Source organism: Somniosus microcephalus, chromosome 1 (genome assembly GCF_052327205.1).
Source record: "Somniosus microcephalus isolate GS21.2 chromosome 1, FLI_Smic_1.0, whole genome shotgun sequence".
NCBI lineage: Eukaryota > Metazoa > Chordata > Chondrichthyes > Squaliformes > Somniosidae > Somniosus > Somniosus microcephalus.
Window position 1 is genome coordinate 306,107,739 of NC_140987.1, and position 26,045 is coordinate 306,133,783.

A 26,045-nucleotide genomic window follows, 5' to 3' on the forward strand; every position below is an offset into this window, starting at 1 on the left:
CGCAGATGGGGCGACCAAAACTGTACACAATACTCCAGATGCGGTCTCACCAGCACCTTGTACAGCTGTAGTAAGGTATCCCTATTCCTATACTCGAACCCCCTTGATATGAAGGCCAACATACCATTTGCCTTCTTAATCGCCTGTTGCACCTGCATGCTCTCCTTCAGTGACTGGTGCACAAGAACACCCAGGTCCCTCTGCACTTCCCCATCTCCCAATCTATTGCCATTTAGATAATAATCTACCCTCCTGTTTTTACCCCCAAAGTGGATAACCTCGCATTTATCCACATTATAGTGCATCTGCCACGTATCCGCCCATTCCCCCAACCTGTCCAAATCGCACTGTAGCCTCCTGACATCCTCATCAGAGCCCACCCCTCCTCCTAGTTTAGTGTCGTCAGCGAATTTGGAAATATTGCATCCAATTCCCTGATCCAGATCATTTATATATATTGTGAACAGCTGGGGTCCCAGGACAGATCCTTGCGGCACCCCGCTGGTCACTGCCTGCCACTCCGAAAACGAGCCGTTTATTCCAACTCTCTGTTTTCTATCTGCCAGCCAGTTCTCTATCCACGTTAATACTTTGCCTCCTTCTCTTGTCCTATGTTCCAATGAAACTGCTACTGACAAATTAGCTGATGCCCTGGAAGAAGATAGCTTGGAAAGAACTGGAAACATAATGGGCCAGAAATTCGGGTCCCCACAGGTGAGTACGCGCTGGGTACTCACGTGTAGGCCCAACGAAAGTGCTGGTTTCGTGCATGCACTGCGCATGCGTGGGAAACCGGAACTTCCGTTCCGTTAAAGGAAGGGGTTCACAGGTCAAATGCGTGCGCCGGAGAGGCAGCACGTACGCTTGGAACTTGCGTTTTTTTTCCAGGTTTCTCCGGGAGGGTAAGTCTCCAGCAGCTACGCTTTTTAAAAGCAGTTGCTTTTAACAAGGTAAGTGGTGAATTAAGTAAACTTAAAAAAATTTTCCACAGGTTTCTTATTTTTAAATACTTTAAAGAAAAATAAGTTTATTTTTAGCCCTGTTAGAAACTGTAATAAATTTTTTCAAAAATTTAAATTATTGTTTAAAATAGTTATTTTATGTAATTTATAGCTATTTTAAAAATGTGATGTTTTTTAAAAATTTATTTGAAGTTTTAGTTATGTTTTGGGGCCGAACTCTATTCTTGAATTTGACAGGTCTTCCTGTCAAATCTATGAATAGAGATTCCCTGCTACGATTGGCTCTCCATGGCCCACGTGATCCCAGGGGACGCTTCGAACTAACTGCGCCCCTGGGATACACAAGCGCTGGCAGTTGGAGCAGGCCCAGGATCGGAATCCCATGCGGGCACACAGCACAACGGCCGGCGCGCTAGGTAAGTGCAGGTTGGGGCTTGCACCCACGGGAAGCCTCCGACCCGAATTTCTGGCCCAATAAATGAGGGCCATGGTCATCTTTACACATGTTGGCAGGGTAAGCAAAGTGTTCAAGATCTTCTGGCAATCTTTTGGAAACAGAGACACAGCTATATAAAGCACTTACCTGTTAAACCTCTCGATGCAGAGCTCCTCAATCATTGCCTGGTACAGTAGCTGTGCCAAGTACACTGGATGATATGGTGATGGGTGCGGAGAATACCCCTCTGATACAGCTGGACATCTCGGGCAGCCTGCTCTGCTCCAGCTTGTCACCCTCCACTAAATCAAGTTATAAGAGAGCCTTGCAACCAGTTCCCAGCTATTGTGAACTTTCTGACTGCATAAGCTGATTAACATGCTGCAGCTGCCTTCTGATACCCAATATGCGAGGGTCCATTCCTTTTATAGCCAGGCATTTGAGCCTGTTTTGAAATGTGAATGTTGGAAATGGCAGCAATGAAATTGCTGTCAGAATCTGAGTCAATTGCAGTTCTCAGTAAGTTCATTGTAGATTCACGACAATGTTATGAGGTATGAGGGGTTATAGTTATGAACAGGGACTTGAGAAGATAGGGCTTTTTTCATTGGCGCTCAGATTGCTGAGGATAACCTGACTGATTATGTCTTCAGGATTATGAAAAGTTATGAAAGGGTAAATAGTGCTAAACTGTTTCCATTGGGTGGTGAGACAAAAGGGGAGGTTAGAAAAAAAAAGGGTTTTGCAGGAAGTGGTTACAATGTGAAATTCGATGCCACAAACCATTGGTGAAGTAGGCTGCGTAAGTACTTTTAAAAGAGAATTTCTTTCTTGAAAAGAGGAATATTAAAGGGTACGGGGACTGAGCAGATTAAACTAGATGGTTCATATGGGAAAAAAAATCACCTGCACATATTTAATGGGCAGAATTGCCTATAACTGCATTGTAAAATTCTATGATTTGGTTTCCCTCACTATTAGGTCTTTCCCATGATAATAATGAACAGCTTCATAGTATGAGACCTCAAAGCCAACTCAGGAACTTTACATCCCCAGCCTGTGCCATGGCTTTCCTGGGATCGAAAGGCTCCAGAGGTGATCAACAGAAGGAGACATTCAACTTGTCTATCAGTAAGAAATGGGATGCTTTTACTAATCGATATTAAAAGATTCCATCCAAGTTACTTCATAAAGTGAGGAATATTTTGAACAAAAAGTGCTTTCCATACACTTTCCTTTGATGACAATGCATTGCTCCAGTTAATGATATAAATAAAAGGTTTTTGTGCCAGTAAAAAAATGCTTAATAAAGAAATACCATGCCTGAAAAAATTCACAATTTTTAAAAATGTAACTGTAATAAGGACCCAGTTATAAAATAAATTCCATGTTTAGGTGTGGAATTTGAGACTTTAAGCCATTGGTTTAAAACCTGGCTACACCAGAGCTTCAGGGACTTTCCAAAGCAATTCAAGCCGTAGGGTGAGTAATGCAGGCGAAATAGTTCAAGACTGATCGACTGAATTAACTGGCCATTGGGCAATTACTGTGTGTTGTGAGGAAAGCCTCTCCAGGAACACTTAAAAAATTGACTTAATTTAAATGGTGTGAGGCTGGTGATATTTTGTATAATGGTGCAGATTAATTAACTGAATGCACTTTGGAGTTGGAAGGCAATGATTCAGAAGAGCTTATGATAAAAATTACTTGCTTCGCCATAAAATGCACCAAGGAGAGAGCCAAAGGTCAAAATGTTCTGAAGGGTGGGAGCATGACCCCACACAATAACTTTAGCTTTTGAACAATCATTATCCCCTTTTTGCATCACTGCTGGCCAGTTCCTTTGAGTAGAACAGAATGGCCATCAGTTTCTTAACAAGCTTAATCAACACTTTTTCTCCCTTTTTTTTCATTTGTTCTTGGGATGTGAGTGACACTGGCAAAGCTGCATTTATTGCCCATCCCTAGACAGCCTGATTGGTGATGGTGGGCCTTCACCTTCAGCTAGTGCAGTCCTTGGAGTGATGGCACTCCCACAATGGTGTTCAGTGGGGAATTCCAGGATATTGACCTAGATCCTCTTCCTGCAGAGTTTGTATCGTGCCCCATTTCTGGCCAACAGAATGGCTCTATGAACTGTTTTTATTCCTACTATAAGGACTGGGGGCAGCTTTACCCAAAACTTCTGAGTTCAGTGCTGCAAAGCACACAGTTGTGTTTTTAAAAAATATTTAACAAAGCTTATTTACAAAATTATAGGCAATTTCTCCCTAATTAACATCAGTGCAGGCGAATAAGAGGGGTGGGAAAGCTTTGTCTCATAGTAGATCCAGTTATTAGATTGTCTCGCAGACTTGCTTCTGTGAGAAGGATGGGTAGATTTCCATTTGAGAGCCATGGGGAGGTGTTTTGATACTCCTCTACCCTGCCCCTAGATGTGAAAATGCAGGGATTAGAGTGGTATAGTTGGGGTGGTGAGGGCAGGGCTGTATAATTGTGCACAAATTCCTCATTAATTACCTCAGCCTGGCATGATGGTGGATCGGCAATGGCTAACATTTAAGGAACAAATGCATGAATTGCAACAGTTATACATTCCTTTCTGGCGATAAAACACAAAAGGAAAAGCGGCCAAACCATGGCTAACAAAATAAATTAAGGATAGTATTAGATCCAAAGAGGAGTCATATAAATTTGCCAGAAAAAGTAGCAAGCCTGAGGATTGGGAGCAGTTTAGAGTTCAGCAAAAAAGGACCAAGAGATTGATTAAGAGGAGAAAAGTAGAGTATGAGAGTAAACTTGCAAGGAACATAAAAGCTGATTGTAAAAGCTTCTACAAGTATGTAAAAAGAAAAAGATTAGTGAAAACAAATGTAGGTCCCATTACAGTCAGAAGCGGGGGAATTTATAATGGGGAACAAGGAAATGGCAGGGCAATTAAACAAATACTTTGGTACTGTCTTCACGGAAGAAGACACAAATAACTTTCCAGAAATGCTAGGGAACCAAGGGTCTAGTGAGAAGAAGGAATTAAAGGAAATTAGTATTAGTAAAAAAATAGTGCTGGAGAAATTAATGGGACTGAAAGTCGATAAATTCCCAGGGCCTGATAATCTGCATCCCAGAGTACTAAAAGAGGTAGCCATGGAAATAGTGGTTGCCATCTTCCAAAATTCTATAGATTATGGAACAGTTCCAGCAGATTGGAGGGTGGCAAATGTAACACCACTATTTAAAAAAGGAGGGAGAGAGAAAACAGGGAACTGCAGACCGGTTAGCCTAACATCAGTAGTAGGGAAAATGCTAGAGACTATTATAAAGGATGTGATAACAGGACACTTAGAAAATATCAATGGCATTAGACAAAGTCAACATGGATTTATGAAAGGGATATCGTGTTTGACAAACCTACTGGAGTTTTTTGAGGATGTAACTGGTAGAATAGACAAGGGAGAACCAGTGGATGTGGTGTATTTGGATTCTCAGAAGACCTTTGATAAAGTCCCACATAAGAGGTTAGTGTGCAAAATTAAAGCACATGAGATTGGGGGTAATATACTGGCATGGATTGTAAATTGGTTAACAGACAGGAAACAGAGAGTAGGAATAAATGGGTCTTTTTCGGGGTGGCAGGCGGTGACTAGTGGGGTACCGCAGGGATCAGTGCTTGGGCCCCGGCTATTCACAATATATATCAATGATTTGGATGAGGGAACCAAATGTAATATTTCCAAGTTTGCTGACGACACAAAACTAGGTGGGATTCTGAGTTGTGAGGAGGATGCAAAGAGGCTTCAAGGCGATTAGACAAGTTGACTGAGTGGGCAAATACATGGCAGATGCAGTATAACGTGGATAAATGTGAAGTTATCCACTTCGGTAGGAAAAACAGAAAGGCAGAGTATTATTTAAATGGTGATAGATTGGGAAATGCTGATGAACAAAGGGATCTGAATGTCCTTGTACACCAGCCACTGAAAGCAAACATGCAGGTGCAGCAAGCAGCTAGGAAGGCAAATGGTATTTTGGCCTTCATTGCAAGAGGATTTGAGTACAGGAGCAAGGATGTCTTACTACAGTTATACAGGGCTTTGGTGAGACCACACCTGGAGTACTGTGTGCAGTTTTGATCTCCTTACCAGGGAAGGATATACTTGCCATAGAGGGAGTGCAGCGAAGGTTCACCAGACTGATTCCTGGGATGGCAGGACTGTCGTATGAGGAGAGATTGGGTCAACTAGACCTGTATTCAGTAGAGTTTAGAAGAATGAGATGGGATCTCATTGAAACGTATGCAGACTGGATGCAGGAAGGATGTTTCCCCTGGCTGGGGGTTCTAGAATGAGGGGTCACAGTCTCAGGATACGGGGTAGGACATTTAAGACTGAGATGAGGAGAAATTTCTTCACTCAGAGGGTAGTGTACCTGTGGAATTCTCTACCAGAGACAGCTGTGGAGGCCAAGTCACTGAACATATTTAGAAGGAGATAGATAGTTTTCTAGACACAAAAGAAATCAAGGGGTTTGGGGAGAGAGGGGAATATGGTATTGAGATAGAGGATCAGCCATGATCATATTGAATGGTGGAGCAGGCTCAAAGGGCCAAATGACCTACTCTTGCTCCTATTTTTCTATGTTTCTATGTTACAATAAGCTACAATTAGGCTTTTTTCTCACTTTACACTAGAGTTTTTTTAAAGTCATTTCTGGAGAGGTAGGTCAAACCATTGCTTTAAAACTGGTGAGTATCCTGTGACTGCATTCTGTTTGCATTACATATTTTTTTACTTATCTATGTTTTCACTAAAATTAGCAAAGTCTGGAAATTGAGCCCTGGTGTGCCTTAATCATCTAGGATGTGTAACATTGGCAGCTTTCATTCTTCTCAAAAGTCATGTTTTAAGGCCTTTCCAAATAGGCTTGTCAATTTAGTGCCTCATTAGTGGCATTTTTGTGCGTTAGGCCCATGCTTAGAAGAACAGATTATGTCAAATAGGACTTTTCAGTTGGCAGAAAGAATAGGGTTTCATCCCATCATTCTTGATTGGATTCAAACCCAGGACCCAAAGATGAAAGGACAGCTACCTGACTAGCCATCTAGTCTTCAATATGAGGCCAATCTATATGATATTCTTGTGTTGCCTTTGATGATGCAACTAACTGTACTTTAAAGGTAGGCAGGTTGGCAATGGTACTGCAATGAATATGATTGATTAGGTTATCAAGATGACATGTGATAAAGTTTGACGGATGAGGTTTATAAAGAAGGCGAAATGAATAACAAATTATCCAATTGTATGGAAAACTGATGGTAATGATAAATGGAAATCATTTTCACTGAAGGGCACTGACTAATAAAGTTACAAAGGGTCCTGAATCCCTTTGTTTGTTCTATTCATAAATTACATGAAGCAGAGCATTTCTTGCAATATAAACTTGCTGATCACTCCAAGATCTGTTGCCAGGTGACAAGTGTAAAAAGGTGACATTGCTAAATTTCAAAGCTTTCTGGGCCAATTAAGCAAATGGTATAAGGATTGGCAGAAATATTTAAATTTAGCTACCAGTAAGTAAATGTGTACACAATGAAGGAATGTCTATTAGCAAAGCTGGAGAAGGGAAAGGCTGTGGATATTATTATTCACCATTCAAGAACATATCCAGTCACAGTGAAACTGTTATCAACAAGGTTAATCACTTGAAGATGCATCTCAATGGTAATTGACTATAAGTTGAAATAAATTACTCCAGTCTTGTATAGACTATACATTTGGAATTCTATGTAATGATTTGCATACACTGCCTACCTTTAAAGTACATTGCTATATTAGTGAAGGTTCAGAAGTGAAAAACAAACTTTAATAGTGACAAATTTAAAATATTGCACGTTGGGTAAAATGATATGGAAACAAAATAATTAGTACATGGAGACCCAGAAGGGAGTGTAAGATTTGAAATTTTCAGTAATTTAATCACGCAACAAAACAGGGTTAATAAAACAGTTTTATTGACCAAATGAAGCTTGTACAGAAAAACCTTTGATAAAAAGGGCATACAAAATGGCCGCCGGACCTCGTGATCAGTTTCTGGGACCATTTGATTTCTGTTACTGCAAGCCAGACAGGCTTGTGGATTGAGGACAGTAAGCCCGCGAAAGCCAGTATCGGGAAAACGAAACTCAGGGAACTGAGCATACATATTAATTGGATTCTAGGTACAAGACAGTTTCAGGTAACAGGATGGGGCCCATCAAGAAATGGGCGGACTTTTGAATGAACACTTAAACCCATTTACTGTACAAAGGAAAAACCGTTTAACAGCCATCAAGGGCAATCTCCAGACCGATCAATATGCGAACCGAGTTACGGTGACAAAGTAAAAGACATTATCGGCCAGGAAGGCCAGTTAAGCTATCACCGGCTCCCGTTACAAGGCAAAGCGCCCCTGCAGAGATTTCTGCCCGCCAAAAATATTACAAAAACTGGACTATGATTTGGCAGGAGATAAGACTGTCCCAACAAGATATAACTGTGGATTGAATGGTCCATCAGGGCTTCACTTCGGTTTTCATTTTCTTCAACGCTTGGGAGTACGCTTCGGCGCTTCACTTCAGATTCACGCTTCGGGACGGACTCTTCGGTTAAGGCAGCGTGGTCAGTGTTCGGCCAGGCAAGGCTCGGCCACGACGGGAAGACGACGAGGGTGGCCCGGGTACTTTTGTCGGGAGATCATCGACGACCCAGGCCGAAGGAGAAGACACCCTCAGGAAAACCGACGAGCCAGGCCGGAGGGAGAAATAAAAGGACACTCCGGGCCTAGCCCTCCAGGGCCTCAACATACCATTCAACCAGGAATTTTCCCTGTGCAGTTCTGCAACGTCGCATCGGTGACTGAGTCTTCCATGGGCATCCAGTTCTTAAAGTCCCGCCGGTAACGGATTCAGTCATGACGAGCGCTCATCGAGACTGTATCTGCTGCTCCATCGCCTGAGAGAAAAACAAGCTGCGCCAGAAGTTTCCAAATCCACGTGACGACGGAAAGCTGTGCCAAAAGGCTGCGAACCCCCCCTCTTTTGCGAATCTGAAAGTGGTGAGCATGATCCCGAGTTCCTCAAGTCGAAACTTAGTTTAGGTCTAGGGGAGGGGGTTAAGGGTAATCGTAATGTGTTTCCCCTTTTACGATGTGCCGTGTGTTCCCCATTTCCATAGAGTTAAGTTTATAGATATGTGCATGATTGTAGTTATTTTAATCTGTGCTTATGACATGTATTTTACAATGCTGCAAACTGTTTTATTGTAAAAGCCTCCGTTTCGTGTTGTTCAACCTGGTCTATTGAGTTTTTCTCTGCACTACAGTTCCCTGCACCTAAGTCCAAGGTCTAGAACCGTAGGGAAGAGTGGGTCGAACCACTCAAGGGTAATTATTGCACGAAGCCTGGTAGGAGACCAGAACGAGCAAGAGAAACCCCCTACAGAGATGGCGACTGCGGCAGGACCTTGGCAGCAAGAATGTAGTGTTTTAGATCAAGGTCTGAATAAACGAAATGTGATGGATGAGAGAATAGCGGATTATGTTTTTGGGAAGGTAAACCTTACAAAACAGTGGATATCTGACCTATTAAGAGATAGGCGCCCGCTAGACGCAGCCATCAAGTGGACAGAAAGCAAAGAGCATAAGAAATCGGTAGAAAAGGCGGTCTGACTGATGTGCTACAAGAAGCAAGTCCAGCTTTTGGACCAAGTCGTTGTAGCACAGACGGCCCAGATCAAAGGGCTACTAGCAGAAGTAGAGGAAAAGGTTGCGGGAGGTCAGAAACTGATTCAATCACTTAACGCGCTGAATCAGGAACGCCAATCCGCAACTCACCACCATGAGACCCGGATAGAGTATTTGGAATGTCAGGTCACTGAGGCCAAGGCCAGTGAAGGTAGAATGAGAGAAAGGTGTTTCCACCTAGCTAAGCAGATAGCGACACGGGAGGAAAGAGTATTGGGGGCTAGGGCAGCATATAAGATGGCCATGGAGGATAGGTCTGAGAACACCGATCATAGCGCTTGCCACAGGGAGCTAGAGGACCTGAGAACGGCCCTAGCAAAGGCAACCGGCTTGGTGTGTCTCATAAACCCGCCAGCGAGCCAGTTACTGTTAGCCAAGGAATCAAAAAGACCAATTCCACAGGAGGCAGTTAGGGTACCAACCCCCGAGCCCTCAGCACCTCCCGCCTATACCGAGTCTTGGACTGCGGGGGAGGAAACGGTGGAGTTAGACGAAGAGATTCCTGAGGTAGAGCAGCCCCAGGTAGTCGAGTCGAAGCCGGCACCGATGTGTCCCGCTCGACACCGAAGGCTCGGTCCGGACCAAGCGAATGGCGAGGATGGACCCCTCGTGAATCAGATCATAATGCCCCATAGCGCACGACAGCTAAGGGAAATGATCAGTAACATCCCAAAACTCTCCGAGTCAGGAGATCCCTCTGTGCATTTTAGGGACATGGAGCAAACCGCAGCAGTTAATGACAGTGACGGGGCCGAACTGTCCAAAATGCTCCTGTTCTCCCTGGACAGCTCGCTCCTCCAGTGTCTCCCTGACGAGAGCAAGAGAGGGCGCAAGACGTATGAGGAGGTATGGGACAAGATCCTGGAGATTATAGGGGAGGGTGACGGAACTTCGTTCCTCCGATTGGAAAGGACGGTACAGCTAGAGGAAGAACCCCCACGGGTTTTCGCCGGAAGGTTGTGGCCAGTGTACCGGCGCAGCTGCCCGGGAGGACCGGACCAGAACGCGCTAAATGATGACCAAAGGGCTCATTGGCTCCGGTGTCTGGTCGCCAATTGCTTGCCACAGGTGAGGGAGCAGGCCAAAGCATGGCTTGACCCCACTAACCCCTGCTCCACGGAGGACGTAGTACTTGATCAGCTCACGATAATTTACAGGAACAACAAGAGTAGGGATGTGCCTTCCTCAAAGGGAAAGGTGCATGAGGCAAGGCCAGCAGCTCCTGCCAAAAAGGAATGGCATCAGTAGGGGAATCGCCCTCCCCAAGCCAAGAGCAGTTGTTACGGGTGTGGAAAGGAGGGTCATTGGCGCCGAGACTGTAAAAATCCCTGGAAGGATTTAAAGGGAAAAACTTCCCCAGCCCCAGCCCAAGCGCCTGTCCGGGAGAAGGGAGCCAATGTGTCGATCCATCCCGATACGATCGAGTCGGTTTTAGAGGCAATGCGGTCTCTAATGACCTCGCAGGGGAAAGTGGCAGTCGTCAACAGCCCTGTTGCTTCCCCAACCCCAACCGAAGCGCCCAAATGTCTGAAGCCCGCGCAGCCCATCTACCTGTGTCTGCTCCGCTATGACGCACGGAGAAGACCCGTTGTGGAGATGGAGGTGGAGAAGGAAAAGGGTAGTTACCTGTTGGATACGACGGCATCATGCACCGTGATCCACACAGCTAAGCCTTTTGCCTCACCTCTATCTACCCAGGCTCCATTCTCAGTAGCGGGTTTCACAGGCAGAGAACAGGCTGGCGCGTACTCCATCCCGCTCTCCATTCATTTGGGAGCACTCCACACCACATGGATGTGCATCCTATTGAAATGGAATGAGGGGGGTGGGAAAGGCATCCTCGGGGCTGATTTCTTGGTGGAACACAGGATCCTCGTGGACCTTAGAAATCACTGTCTCTGGGGAGCCGAGAATGGGTTGGTCAAGGTAGTTGTAATCCCAGGAAGAGGAGAAAAGGGGACCCTGTGCACCATGAAGCCGTCAGGGGGTTACGACCTCGAGCTTCTGGTCGCGGACGTCCCAACGGACTTGCAAGCGTGTGTGTCGGGCAATCTGACCGCGTTTGCCACCCACAAGCACGACTGTGGGAGAGTCACCGGGTTTGAGGTCAGCGTAGACGGGGACCCCATGATCCGACCCCAAAAACAGCATAACTTCCCCAAGGAGGCAGAACCCGACATGGAGACAGCAATATCTTCCTTGGTGCAGCAGTGCATGTTGAGACCAATAGCCACTCACGTGAACTCCCCATTATGGCCGGTAAAGAAGCCGGACAATTCGTGGAGGGCCACGGTGGACTATAGAGTCCTTAACAGTAACATCCCAGCCTGCACGCCCACGGTAGCAGCAGTTGCCGACCTAATAGGGAGTATTCCAGCATCCGCGACCACGTTCACGGTGCTGGATATCTCGAATGGTTTCTGGTCCATTCCGCTGCGGCGGGAGGATCAGTACAAGTTTGCCTTTACTTTTAAAGGGCAACAGTACACCTGGAACTTCTTGCCACAGGGTTTTCACAACAGCCCCAGCATTTTCCATCAATGCATGGCGGGAAGTTTAAAAGAATTTAGCCAGCCCAACCAGATAGTGCAGTATGTGGACGACTTACTCCTGTTCACGGACTCAAGGGAGGAGCACGGCCCGCTATTAGCCGAATTATTGGAGCTGCTGGAAAGGAAGGGTTTCAAAGTAAACCCAAAGAAAGCACAGATCGGCCAGCAGGAGGTGGAATTCCTGGGTCTGGCCATCCGCGCCGGGGAAAGAGCCATGGATAAGGCTAGGCGGGAATCGGTGCAAGATCTACCGATCCCTAACACAGTAACGGGTGTAAGATCCTTTTTGGGGTTGACCGGGTACTGCAGGGATTTCATCGAGGACTATGCAGCCACAGCAGCCCCGCTATTCCGACTCTAACACAAGGGAGTTGAGTGTTCTTGGGATGAGGGTTGTCAGGCAGCATTCGAGAAATTGAAAAGGGATCTGCAGACCGCGCCAGCCCTAGGGGCCATAGATGGGGGGGAGGAGTTTTTCCTGGAAGTAGCCGCTAGTGGAGACAGCCTGAGCGCCGTGCTGCTCCAGGAGCGACACGGCAAGCTGAGACCAGTAGTCTATTCCTCCAGGGTACTTACGGATGGGGAGAGGAGTTTTTCCAATTGCGAACGGCATCTCCTGGCCACGCATTGGGCTGTGAACAGATCAGTGATCTTCACAGGAACCTCTCCCATCACTCTCCTCACCCATCACACACCCACAAAGATGCTTCTGGATGGAAGGATTAAGGATGGGACCGTAAGCAGTGCTTGGATTGCGTGCTGGACCCTCCTCCTTTCCCAGATGGATCTCCAGGTTAAAGGTCTCTGCGAGCCAAAGCTCGCAGCCAACATGGTATATCCCGGAACAGCCCATCGGTGTTCCATAGAAGGGGTATGGGAGGTCGACATAGGTTTGCGGGCTGGGATACACCCCACGGGCCGCGAGATCTACGTAGACGGTTCCAGCACGGTATCTGCTGGCGAACGACTCACAGGGTGTGGAGTTTATGACCCTACGGCAAACATTGCCTTGGCAATTAAGCTCCCCAGCACTATGAGCGCACAGCAAGCTGAACTGTCCGCGGTGGCGTATGTGGTTACCCACCCCGAGATCTTCCCAACCCCATACACGATTTGCTCGGACAGCATGTTCACGTGCAATTCGTGTACGGAGTACCTCGCCATCTGGTCCCGCCGCGGATACACCTCCGCGGACGGACGACCTTTAACAGTTAAGCCCTTGCTGGAGAAGATCCTGGCAGCTGTGGGGGAGGAAGGGGAGGTGCTCATCCACAAGGTGAAGGCTCATTCCACCACAGAACCCCGCAGCCAGGGCAACCAGCAGGCAGATGCGCTAGCCAGGGAGGGTGCCCGCAACGGCATTTTCTGGGACCCCTATGGACCCGGACCCGTGGCAGCGATCCGAGACAGGGAGGGAACTCTAGGGGACACAGGGGTGACACCGCCCCTAGACCTAAAGACCGTCCAAACCCTGGACCCCGCCCTAAAAACAGTCCTAAAAGCCATTACTGAGGGCAAGCAGGTAGAGGGTCCGTACAGTACGGCAGCCCTCTCAGTCAAGGAAGGCATGCTGTTCCGAGAGGAACAGTGGGTTGTGCCGCAGCAGCACCGGAGGGAATTCCTTCAACTGGCCCATGAGGGTCCAGGGGCAGGACACCCCGGGCCTGAGGTTACCTGGCAACGGGTAGAGCAGGCGGGATGGTGGCCGGGACTTAGAGACGATGTCCGCGAGTTCTGTGCAAGCTGTCTCGTGTGCGCTGCGAACAACCCAGACCCCCAGAAAAGGAAGGCGCCCATGGGGCATATCAGTAGGGTAGAGGGACCATGGCAATCGATTCAGGTCAACTACATAGGGCCCCTGCCCGCCGCCCAAGGGGGCTATAAGTATTGCCTTGTCCTGGTGGATGTGTTCACCAAGTGGGTAGAAGCTTTCCCGTGTAGAACAGCTACGGCGCTGGGTACTGCCAAGATCTTGATCCGGGAAGTGTTCTCACGGTGGTGGCTACCCCGTTTTGTTGAGTCCGACCAAGGGAGTCAGTTCACCGGTCAAGTGATGCAGAACACCCTCATGCTCTTGGGCATAGAAGGGAAGTGGCACGTAGCGTACAATCCCCAGTCATCCGGGATTGTTGAACGCATGAACCGGACCCTCAAGGAAAAGCTGAGGAAAGAGACAATGGGCTCGCCCCAGAAATGGGTGGAGGTCCTGCCTCTAGTCCTCATGGGGATCCGGGCCAGCCAGTCCAAAAGTATGGGGTACTCCCTGTGGTAAACCACTGTTACCGTTCACAACCGTTCACTATTGTTACACTGTTGTTATCACTGTTTACACTGTTGTTATCGCTACACAAGGTTACCTCTCGCCACGCACACTGCTATACCTGGGCTTACCTCAGCTGACTCTGCCCATGGCTCTGCCTGCTTGCCCAGGTATAAAGGTGACCGCTTGGCTAGTATTCTCCCTTGTTGGAACCGATCGCCCACGAGGGTGGGCTCTGTTATTTAGCCAATAAAAACCTATAGTTACAATCTTAACTCGTCGCTTTTCATGGAATGAATTGATAGGTATATCAATTTTATTGGCTAAATTTTGAAATGGCAAACGACCAACTACAACAGCCACAGCAGCCGGCCTGGCTGCGAGCCCTCCGACCGCCGTACCTGGATCTAAACCCACAGGCAGCGAACTCAGCCCTCGACTTCGAACACTGGCTGAGCTGTTTCGAATCCTACCTGGGAGAATCCGGCGTGCCTCCGGGATCCAAACTAAGAGTTCTGACCGCCCAGGTGAGCCCTAAAGTATTTGCATTCATCCGGGACCTTGCTACATACGAGGACGCCCTCAACCTGCTAAAAGAGCAGTACCGGAGCCCTGTAAATTCTATGTATGCCAGACATCTCCTAAGATCCCGCTCGCAACAGCCAGGAGAGTCTGTAGATGAATTTTTACGGGCGCTACAAACACTCGGCAGGGACTGTGACTTTAAAGCTGTAACGGCTGCAGAAAATACTGAAGGAAATATCCGCGATGCCTTCGTGAAAGGCCTTCGGTCCGACTACTCACGGCAAAGACTGCTCGAATCAAAGGACCTCGACTTGAATACAACTGCAGCCCTCGCTCGCTCCCTGGAAGTGGCCCATCAGGACCTCGAGGCGTACTCCAGGGACTGTGCTGCGCGACCCTGGGACTCGGGCCCGACTCCGGTCGCAATTCCCCTCGCACCGCCGCCCCTGGGACCCACCATGGCGTCGGTGTCCCGGAATCGATCGGGACCGCCACCCCCGGGACCCGCTGTGGCAGCGGACCTCCGCGATCGGGCCGCCAGCTGCTTCTTCTGTGGCCAGGCAAGACATCAAAGGGCGCGTTGCCCTGCAAGGAACGCGACCTGCTCCGGCTGCAAAAAGAAAGGCCACTTTGTAAACGCCTGCAGGGGGAAAGCCACAGACGCCAGCATTGCCTCATGTGAGTTGTGGGGGCGGCCATCTTTGATCAAGGCCACAGACGCCAGCATTGCCTCAGGTGAGTCGTGGGGGCGGCCATCTTTGATCAAGGCCACAGGCGCCAGCAGTGCCTCATGTGAGTTGTGGGGGCGGCCATCTTCTCCGCCATTTTGTCCAACTTCGTGAGGACCCGCGTCATGGGCGCCGCCATTTTGTTCGCCGCATTCGGCCGCCGTTTTGTCTCCAGACCTGACCACCGCCTCGCCTGCAGACTACAGCAGCTCGCTCAGCCATACACTGGCCTCCGTCACGCTTGACCAAGCTCTCCCGCATCATCTGTCCAAGTCCATGATGGACATCGAAGGAAACGGCCACGCCACGTCCTGCCTGTTCGACAGCGGATGCACGGAGAGTTTTATTCATCCAGACACGCTGAGCTGCTACTCCCTCACTGTCCGGCCAGCGCGCCATCAGATCTCGATGGCGGCGAAGTCCCATTCAACAGACATTAGCGGCTACTGTGTAGTGACCCTGTTGGTTAGGGGCACGGAATATAAAAATTTTAAACTTCTCGTCCTGCCCCAGCTCTGCGCTGCCATCCTACTAGGGCTGGATTTCCAATGCCACCTTCAAAGTGTCACTTTGGCTTACGGTGGACCCCTCCCCCCACTCACAGTCTACAACCAGCAAATTTTAAACCGCCCACCGCGTACCACCTGCGGCCTCTCCACCCTCAAAGTCCCGCCCCCCTCCTTGTTCGCTAACCTCACCCGTGACTGTAAACCCGTCGCTACCAAGAGCAGGCGGTACAGCGCCGGGGACAGAGCTTTTATTAGGTCTGAGGTGCAGCGACTCCTGAAGGAGGGCATCATCGAGGGGAGCACCAACCCCTGGCGTGCCCAGGTCGTAGTCGTCAAGACCGGCGATAAACACCGCCTGGTCATCGACTACAGCCAAACCATAAACCGGTACACCCAGCTGGACGCATACCCCCTTTCCCGCATATCTGATATGGTCAACCAGATTGCACAGTACCGGGTATTCTCCACCATCGACCTCAAGTCAGCCTATCACCAACTCCCTATCCGCCCTGAGGACCACCAGTATACCGCCTTCGAGGTGAACGGCCGCCTCTACCACTTCCTTAGGGTTCCCTTCGGCGTAACCAATGGAGTCTCGGTCTTCCAAAGGGAGATGGACCGGATGGTCGACCAGAACGCGCTGCAGGCCACGTTCCCTTATCTAGATAACATCACCATCTGCGGCCACGACCAGCAGGACCATGATGTTAATCTGGAGAAATTCCTCCGTACGGCCCAACGGCTGAATCTCACTTACAATAAGGATAAATGTGTGTTTAATACCTCGCGCCTTGCCATCCTCGGCTGCGTAGTAGAGAACGGAGTCATCGGCCCCGACCCCGAAAGAATGCGCCCCCTCATGGAGCTTCCCCTCCCCCACTGTCCAAAGGTGCTGAAGAGAACCCTGGGGCTCTTTGCTTACTATGCCCAATGGGTGCCGAATTATGCGGACAAAGCCAGACCCCTCATGAAGTCCACCTCCTTCCCCCTGACAGCAGAAGCAGGCGCAGCCTTCTGCCTCATAAAAGGAGACATTGCGAAGGCCACAATGCACGCAGTGGATGAGTCCATCCCTTTCCAAGTGTAGAGCGATGCCTCCGACTTCGCCCTAGCGGCAACCCTTAACCAGGCGGGGAGACCTGTGGCCTTCTTCTCAAGGACCCTCCAGGGCCCTGAGATCCGACACTCTTCTGTCGAGAAGGAGGCCCAGGCGATTGTGGAGGCGGTACGACGCTGGAGGCATTACGTGGCAGGCAAACGATTTACCCTCCTCACCGACCAGCGTTCGGTTGCTTTTATATTTAATAACAAGCTGAAGGGCAAAATCAAGAACGACAAGATCTTGAGGTGGAGAATTGAGCTCTCCACCTACGATTACGATATCTTGTACCGGCCTGGTAAATTCAACGACCCCCCGGATGCTCTATCACGAAGTACTTGCGCAAACGCGCAAGTTGATAGACTACGGACCCTCAACAACGACCTCTGCCACCCCGGGGTCACCAGAATTTACCACTTCATTAAGGCCCGCAACCTGCCCTACTCCATCGAGGAGGTCAGGACCATGACCAGGAACTGCCAAACCTGTGCCGAATGCCAACCGCATTTCTATAGGCCGGACAGAGCAAGCCTGATCAAGGCCACCCGCCCCTTCGAGCGCTTGAGCATCGATTTTAAGGGGCCCCTCCCGTCCTCTGACCGTAATGTGTACTTCCTCAACATTATTGATGAGTACTCCCATTTCCCCTTTGCCATCCCCTGCCCAGACATGACCAGTACCACGGTCATCAAATGCCTGAACGACCTCTTCGCCTTGTTCGGGTTCCCGAACTATATACATAGCGACCGGGGCGCATCCTTCATGAGCGAGGAACTTCGCCAGTTCCTGCTCGCGAGAGGTATTGCTGCGAGCAGGACCACCAGCTACAACCCCCGGGGGAACGGCCAGGTGGAAAGAGAAGACACGACAGTTTGGAAGGCCGTCCTCTTAGCCCTAAAGTCTAAGGGCCTCCCAATCTCTCGCTGGCAGGAAGTCCTCCCGGCAGCACTCCATTCCATCCGGTCACTGCTTTGCACTGCCATTAACGCCACCCCGCATGAACGAATGTTTGTTTTCCCCAGGAAGTCGACTACGGGAACCTCGCGACTAACATGGCTGACTTCTCCGGGGCCCGTCTTGCTGCGGAAGCACATGAGGGCTCATAAAATGGACCCCCTGGTCGAGAGGGTGGACCTCCTGCACACCAACCCCCAGTACGCCTATGTGGCATACCCAGACGGGCGGGAGGACACTGACTCCTTGCGAGATCTCGCACCCTCGGGCACCCCCGAGATACCACCATTACCCCCCACCACTCCCCCAAATCCAGCTCCTGTAGACGGCATGCCAGAACCCCAGGAGCCTTCGTCGACCACGCAGACACCAGCATTACCATCGGATACTGCACCACCGCCGCCGCTGCTGCGCCGATCAGAAAGGCTTACGAGGCCTCCTGAGAGACTGACATACACGAACTGGTAGTACACTTCACCCCTACGGACACAATTTTAAACAAGGGGTGAATGTGGTAAACCACTGTTACCGTTCACAACCGTTCACTATTGTTACACTGTTGTTATCGCTACACAAGGTTACCTCTTGCCACGCACACTGCTATACCTGGGCTTACCTCAGCTGACTCCGCCCATGGCTCCGCCTGCCTGCCCAGGTATAAAGGTGACCGCTTGGCTAGTATTCTCCCTTGTTGGAACCGATCGCCCACGAGGGTGGGCTCTGTTATTTAGCCAATAAAAACCTATAGTTACAATCTTAACTCGTCGCTTTTCATGGAATGAATTGATAGGTATATCACTCCCCGCACGAATTAATGACTGGAAGGATCATGCGAACACCCACCCATGTACTAGCCCCGGTGCTCACTGAGGGCCAGCTCCAAGAGGTGAAGCGAGACAAGTTCGTCCAAACCCTTTTGGAGCGCCTGAAACAGATTTATGGGCAAGCGGCTGGGAACATGGGGAGACAGCATCAGGGGAATCGACTGTTACTGGAACCTCGTAAGCAACAAGAGTGGGAAGTCGGAGACCAGGTCATGGTTAGGAACTATGCCCGGGTGGGGAGCTTTGAACCACTGTACATGGGGCCTTATAACATTGTAGACAAGGCCAGCCCCATGGTGTATGCAGTGAAGGTGCCCCGACGTACTAAATGGTTTCACATTAGCCAGTGCAAACTGTTTAAGTCGGGTGCACAAGGGCCAACAACAGTGGCCAGGTCTGAGGACAAAAATCCTCAGCCTGCGACAGAGTCACAGACCACACAGGCTGGAACAGTAGCCTGCGTGAAGGGAGGAGTCATCCCATTGGAGTGGGAGGTCTCCCCTCTGATTTGGGATTCGGACGGGGAAGAGCCCGAACAGCTCGACCCCACCCTTGACCCGATCACGGAGGAGGAAGAGTCAGAGGATGAAGATCCCGCCCTCGACTCAAGCTTAGGGGAGGTAGGGATTGGGGGCGGAGACTCACTGCCTGTAGGGACAGGTGAGGTAGAGTCGGATGCCACAAATCCCGGCCCCGGGGGGGCGGAGCCTGAGGGAAGGGAGCCGGAGCCGGCAGCTGTGGTGGAGCCACAGGCTGTGACGGTGAAAGCCCCAACCCCTGGTCCGTCAGCCCTGGGAGCCTCACACAAGGCACCCCTCGTAGGTCGACTCGAACGCCCCAGCCCAGAAAGCAATGGCCAAATTCTCCCTATCTTCCCCAACCTCGGTACAGAGCAGCCCGAGAAAGGCACGATTCCCGTTCAGCAGCGACAGGCTGCGGGGGATCAAAGCCAAAGGTCAGTGCAGCCCCGCCACAGGGAGCGGCACGCTGCAGCCCTCACAGGGATTAAGTGTGGTGTGGAGATGCCGGAGTTGGACTGGGGTGGACAAATGTAAAAAGTCACACAACACCAGGTTATAGTCCAACAGCTTTATTTGAAATCACAAGCTTTCGGAGCGCTGCTCCTTCTTCAGGTGAAGTGGAGAAATGCATAAAGACACAGCTTATATAGTCAGAGAATCATGTCAGATGTTTACAGGTAACCTTTCCAACTGCCATTAATCACACCTCGGCAGAGAGATAATCACAGCAGTCTTTGATGTAATGTTTCCCTGACTGACCTGTTTGGACACCATTCACACCTTTGACTGCTGTGATTATCTCTCTGCCGAGGTGTGATTAATGGCAGTTGGAAAGGTTACCTGTAAACATCTGGCATGATTCTCTGACTATATAAGCTGTGTCTTTATGCATTTCTCCACTTCACCTGAAGAAGGAGCAGCGCTCCGAAAGCTTAGGAATTAAGTAGGCTGCCCGGAGGAGGGCGGCGCTGTACATAGGTGTTAGGAAATGATGAGTTAAGTTAGGTAATAGTAATGATAGTTTAAGGTGTGTAAAGTTTAAGATGATGGGGATGTTTAAAAGGTAGTTTTCGGAGTCTGCCCAGAATGTGTGGTTGTTTGGAAGCGGGGTCAGAGGACCCGCGCGTCCGTTTAATTAAGCCAGCACCTATTGGGAGCCTGGCTACATCATCTTATCGGTTACAGAAACCAGGAATACAATGGAGAGGATTCTCGTGATACTCGCGGCGATCGGGTGCGGGCTGACCTACCGGGGCCGCACCAAGGACGTCATCATGTTCGGATGTTCCGGGGACACAGCCCCCATCGCGACGGATGGGACGGGGAAGCGAGAGGTTGAGGAAACCGCCACCTATTTTCACCAAGGAAGATGGCGAGGATGGCTGGGGACGAATTCTACGGAATACTCCAGCAATTTCGGTTTCGCCTACCAAGAGACTTCGTTAATGTGCCCTCGGGTGAGGATCCTTGCACCCAGAGTCAGCGTTACCGTGGGAAAGAGGATCTGTTTGGTGTGTAATGGGAACGTACCGTTAAGTAGATGGTGGTGGTTACGAAAGCTGGGGAAGGACATGAAGAACTCTACTATCGAGTGGGAACGACTGGGTAACAATACCCATCGGACAATTACGGGGACTCACGGACAATTACGTGTGTGTTGGGACAAATGGTGGGAACCAGATGAAGGCATATATGTCTGTATGTGGGGTTCAAAACGCGTTTGCCCCAAGAGCGTATCCATCTTTTTCCAGAGGCAGTGGCAGGATGAAGGAAAGGGGATGAGATGGGATGTCAGCACTCGGGCGTGCGGAGCCCCATGCTCCCCGATTCTAGTAAAAGCCACAGAACTCATCACCCGCCCACGCAAGCCCCTGCCCACGATTCCAGTAATGCTAGCCCAGAAGGAAGGGTGCCCCACCACCACAAAGGGACCCGGGAACGGTTTAGTATTGGTACCCACCGGTCAGGTGCTGTACCAAGGGCTACACTACGCGGTGGCCTCAGTGATTTTAAACCTCACTGAGGTACGATTGCCGGAGTGGTGTCCCAGCGAAACGGAACAATTGTACCAGGTCCTGTTAACCCGAATGTTCAGACAATTTTACGAGTTTGAGTTTGCCGACAGCGACAAGGCCAAATTGTACACCACACCACAGGAAGTCTTGGATCGGGTAGGAAGGCAAAGAAGGGGTACTGTAAATAACATTTTCACTGCCTTTAACACCGGAACGTCTGTTGTCAATGCTCTAGACAACGTGGAGCTGCAGACACAGATCAATGGTTTAAAGGCCCAGTTAAGGAACGTACTGACAAGTGAGAATAAGGTAGTGGGTTCTGAGCTACATGAGGACCAAGCCATGACACTACACTTAAAAGAAATAATTGCTGAGCTGGAGAAACACGCTAGAATGGTAAATGCGCTCATTAAGGAGGATCGGAATGCGTCCGATCAGGCTGCGCAGAACGAAGCCTGTGTGCTATATGGGGCGTGGTTACTGGGCGAGGGCCGCAGTAATCTGGAGGATTTAAAACAAGGTTTGGTCCCGTCCTGGATCAGCAACAAGCACTTGCAAGTGCTCCACCCTTTTTGACAATGCATTAAGCCCGTGCCAGCTCAGACTAGCTGCAGAAGCGTACCCAGTCCCAGTGGACTGCGGACGCTCATACCACACTATTATGGGAATAGTGGTAAGGATGCCGGTGTTGGGTCCCGCAGCAAAGCCCGCCCCGGTATACAGGGTGGAGAACATTGGAGTCATTCAGGGGGGTGCGCACATTCGTTCCGCAGTGGTCCCGCCTTATGTCATCAGATGGGAGCGTACGATGACAGGCACCGACCTCTCGGGGTGTCGTAGCCGGGGAGCACACATCATCCTGTGTCCCCAGCACTTGAATGCCTTTTTGAAACCACAGTGCGGGTTCAGAGCCGCTAGCGTGAAGCCGATAAATTGCACCATGGAGGCAATGGCAGAGGACCATGTGCCCCCGCAGGTAGCATATATCGGAGGTGGGACATACTGTGTCACCACTGCAGCGCCTCACTACTGCCACGGACAGCACGAGTGGTGTCCGGTCAGTGACTGTTTCAAACCCAGGGCTGAAGTTCAAGTGGCACAACAACGGATTGCCCCCATTCCTGCACCCTCCACCATTCACCTCACTGTAAAAGAGAATTTCACGGACTTCCAGCGATTCGTCGCGCATTTTGGTTATATCATTCCCCCTCTCCCCGAACACCTCACCAAGATTTTAAAAGCCGTTATAGTTTCACAGAAACATTTCTACACACTGGAGCAGAAGACTTTAGAGATAGGAAAAGACATATTGGACATAGTCATCCCACCATGGTGGGACCTGTTCACCAATATAGAGATCCCGGCCTGGATTAGAATAGCGTCCCACATCCTAGTAGTGTGTCAGGTTTTAATTGTAATATTTTTATTGTTCGTGCATTGCAAGAGAGGCAAACGCCTCCAGAGGCACGAGAACACAGGAGAATGGAGAGAACGCTATGTACGAGTGGGGGAAGAGGACACCCCAGTGTAAGCGGCTAGTATTAAAAGTTAAAGCGTCCCTCCATTTTTGGATTTCAGCCACTGTATGATTTAAGTGTGTGAATACTGTAGTGTTATAGCCGTTGGTGAAGTTTTGTTTTGTTTAATTAATAAAAGGTGTATGCAGGTGGTGCAAGGGGCATTGGCCCCCTTCACATCTGAAAGATGAATGTGTTATAGTGTAAGATAATACTGCCTATGATTGTCCAACAGTTTACACAAGGTAATTTTTCTGAAATGGGAACTGCATGTGTCGTAAGGGCCATAGATAGTTAATTAGCAGGAATGTTTGGATGTGAGGACTCAGGGAAAATTTGCTCACCGAGGATTATTGATACTTTAAGCAAGCTATCAGTATCACAGGGGGGACTGTAAGATTCGAAATTTTCAGTAATTTCATCACGCAACAAAACAGGGTTAATAAAACAGTTTTATTGACCAAGAGAAGCTTGTATAGAAAAACCTTTGATAAAAAGGGCATACAAAATGGCCGCCGGACCTCGTGATCAGTTTCTGGGACCATTTGATTTCTGTTACTGCAAGCCAGACAGGCTTGTGGATTGAGGACAGTAAGCCCGCGAAAGCCAGTATCGGGAAAACGAAACTCAGGGAACTGAGCATACATATTAATTGGATTCTAAGTACAAGACAGTTTCAGGTAACAGGATGGGGCCCATCAAGAAATGGGCGGACTTTTGAATGAACACTTAAACCCATTTACTGTACAAAGGAAAAACTGTTTAACAGCCATCAAGGGCAATCTCCAGACCGATCAATATACGAACCGAGTTACGGTGACAAAGTAAAAGACATTATCGGCCAGGAAGGCCAGTTAAGCTATCACCGGCTCCCGTTACAAGACAAAGCGCCCCTGCAGAGATTTCTGCCCGCCAAAAATATTCCAAAAACTGGACTATGATTTGGCGGGAGATAAGACTGCCCCAACAAGGTATAACTGTGGATTGAAAGGTCCATCAGGGCTTCACTTCGGTTTTCATTTTCTTCAACGCTTGGATGTACGCTTCGGCGCTTCGCTTCAGATTCACGTTTCGGGACGGACTCTTCGGTTAAGGCAGCGTGGTCAGTGTTCGGCCAGGCAAGGCTCGGCCACAACGGGAAGACGACGAGGGTGGCCCGGGTACTTTTGTCGGGAGATCATCGACGACCCAGGCCGAAGGAGAAGACACCCTCAGGAAAACCGACGAGCCAGGTCGGAGGGAGAAATAAAAGGACACTCCGGGCCTAGCCCTCCAGGGCCTCAACATACCATTCGACCAGGAATTTTCCCTGTGCAGTTCTGCAACGTCGCATCGGTGACTGAGTCTTCCATGGGCATCCAGTTCTTAAAGTCCCGCCGGTAACGGATTCAGTCATGACGAGCGCTCATCGAGACTGTATCTGCTGCTCCATCGCCTGAGAGAAAAACAAGCTGCGCCAGAAGTTTCCAAATCCACGTGACGACGGAAAGCTGTGCCAAAAGGCTGCGAACCCCCCCTCTTTTGCGAATCTGAAAGTGGTGAGCATGATCCCGAGTTCCTCAAGTCGAAACTTAGTTTAGGTCTAGGGGAGGGTTTAAGGGTAATCGTAATGTGCTTCCCCTTTTACGATGTGCCATGTGTTCCCCATTTCCATAAGAGTTAAGTTTATAGATATGTGCATGATTGTAGTTATTTTAATCTGTGCTTATGACATGTATTTTACAATGCTGCAAACTGTTTTATAATAAAAGCCTCCGTTTCGTGTTGTTCAACCTGGTCTATTGAGTTTTTCTCTGCACTACAGTTCCCTGCACCTAAGTCCAAAGTCTAGAACCGTAGGGAAGAGTGGGTCGAACCACTCAAGGGTAATTATTGCACGAAGCCTGGTAGGAGACCAGAACGAGCAAGAGAAACTCCCTACAGGAGTAATGGGAGTAATAGCGGAAATCATCATCATTCTCAACAATTTATATTTATGAAGCAACTTTCATGCAACAAAACATCCCAAGGTGCTTTACAGGAAGAGTGATGGATATCGACAACAAAGAGGAGAGAAATGAGGGTAGGTGGCCAAAGACATTTTTGAATAGGTAAATTTTCAGGAGGTTTTTGAGGGGAAGAAAAGAGAAACAACGCAAAGAGATTTAAAAATGGAATTCAAGTGAAGGAATGAGGTAGCTGAATGTTTGGCTACTGTTGATGGAGTGATAGGCTGAGGCACGATGTTGGGGCAGATTAGAGGGAGCTGCACTGTATATTTAACTGTGTAATACATGACTGGGAAGCACTTAACATTGACACTGAAGACCAAATTTTAACCTGAAGCTAGAATCAGGGGGGTGGGGGTGGGAGTGGGGAGGGAGGTGATGAGGCATGCACCAAACCCCCTTCCTTGACCTCAGCAGTGTGCCGCCCGGGCAATTTTAACTGCTGGATCTCACCTGCATGCCCCCGTCAGCTGCCAACCCAAAATGGGTTGGAAGTGGCAGCTGGGTGGTAGGCAGGAATGGAATGTTGGGTGGCAGGAGGCTGCCAGCCGGGACTGAAGGAATGAATGCCGACAATTGGGTGTGTTATGGGCATAGGGTTTTGGGAGGGTCTCGTGCTTGGGATGGGCAGGGAGCTCTTTCAGTTCTCACAAGGGAAATAGAAACATAGAAAAAAAGAAACACAGAAGATAGAAGCAGGCGTAGGCCATTCGGCCCCTCAAGCCTGTTCCACCATTTAATGAGATCATGGCTGATCATCCAAATTCAGTACCCTGTCCCTGCTTTCTCCCCATATCCCTTGATCCCTTTAGCCTTAAGAAATATATCTAACTCCTTCTTGAACATACTTAATGAATTGGCCTGAACTGCCCTCTGTGGTAGAGAATTTGACAGGTTCACCACTCTCTGAGTGAAGAACTTCCTCCTCATCTCAGTCTTAAATGGCTTACCCCTTTATCCTTAGACTGTGACCCCTGGTTCCGGACTCTCCTGCCATCGGGAACATCCTTCCTGCATCTAGTCTGTCTAGTCCTGTTAAAATTTTATAAGTTTCAATGAGATCCCCTCTCATTCTTCTAAACTCCAGCGAATATAAGCCTAATCGAGCCAATCTCTCCTCATACGTCATTCCTGCCATCCCAGGTATCAGTCTGGTGAATCTTCGCTGCACTCTCTCCATGGCAAGAACATCCTTCCTCAGATAAGGTGACCAAAACTGCACAAAATACTCAAGGTGTGGTCTCACCAAGGCCCTGGACAACTGCAGCAAGACATCCTTGCTCCTGGACTCAAATCCACTCTCTATGAAGGCCAACATACCATTTGTCTTCTTAACCACCTGCTGCTCCTGCATGCTTACCTTCAGCGACTGGTGCACA

At 49.3% G+C, this 26,045-nt stretch overlaps 1 protein-coding gene and 1 long non-coding RNA gene across 2 annotated transcripts; both read left to right on the plus strand.

Moving 5' to 3' along the window:
• The first annotated feature begins 2,143 nt into the window (after nucleotides 1–2,143).
• Nucleotides 2,144–2,578, plus strand: LOC147124852 (uncharacterized). The gene is made up of 2 exons (XR_015080606.1): nucleotides 2,144–2,200; nucleotides 2,380–2,578. It is a non-coding gene; the product is annotated as an uncharacterized LOC147124852 (long non-coding RNA).
• Nucleotides 2,579–6,085: 3,507 nt separating this feature from the next.
• LOC147124853 (uncharacterized) lies at nucleotides 6,086–24,450 on the plus strand. Its single transcript, XM_085994014.1, has 2 exons — nucleotides 6,086–6,139; nucleotides 20,332–24,450. The coding sequence occupies exon 2, from the start codon at nucleotides 20,346–20,348 to the stop codon at nucleotides 21,735–21,737; it is 1,392 nt and encodes a 463-aa protein (XP_085850140.1). The 5' UTR covers nucleotides 6,086–6,139; nucleotides 20,332–20,345; the 3' UTR covers nucleotides 21,738–24,450.
• The last annotated feature ends 1,595 nt before the right edge of the window (nucleotides 24,451–26,045 follow it).

Coding starts and splice junctions, on each gene's coding strand:
- LOC147124853 (XM_085994014.1), top strand. CDS start 20,346: ATGGAGAGGATTCTCGTGATACTCGCGGCGATCGGGTGCGGGCTGACC.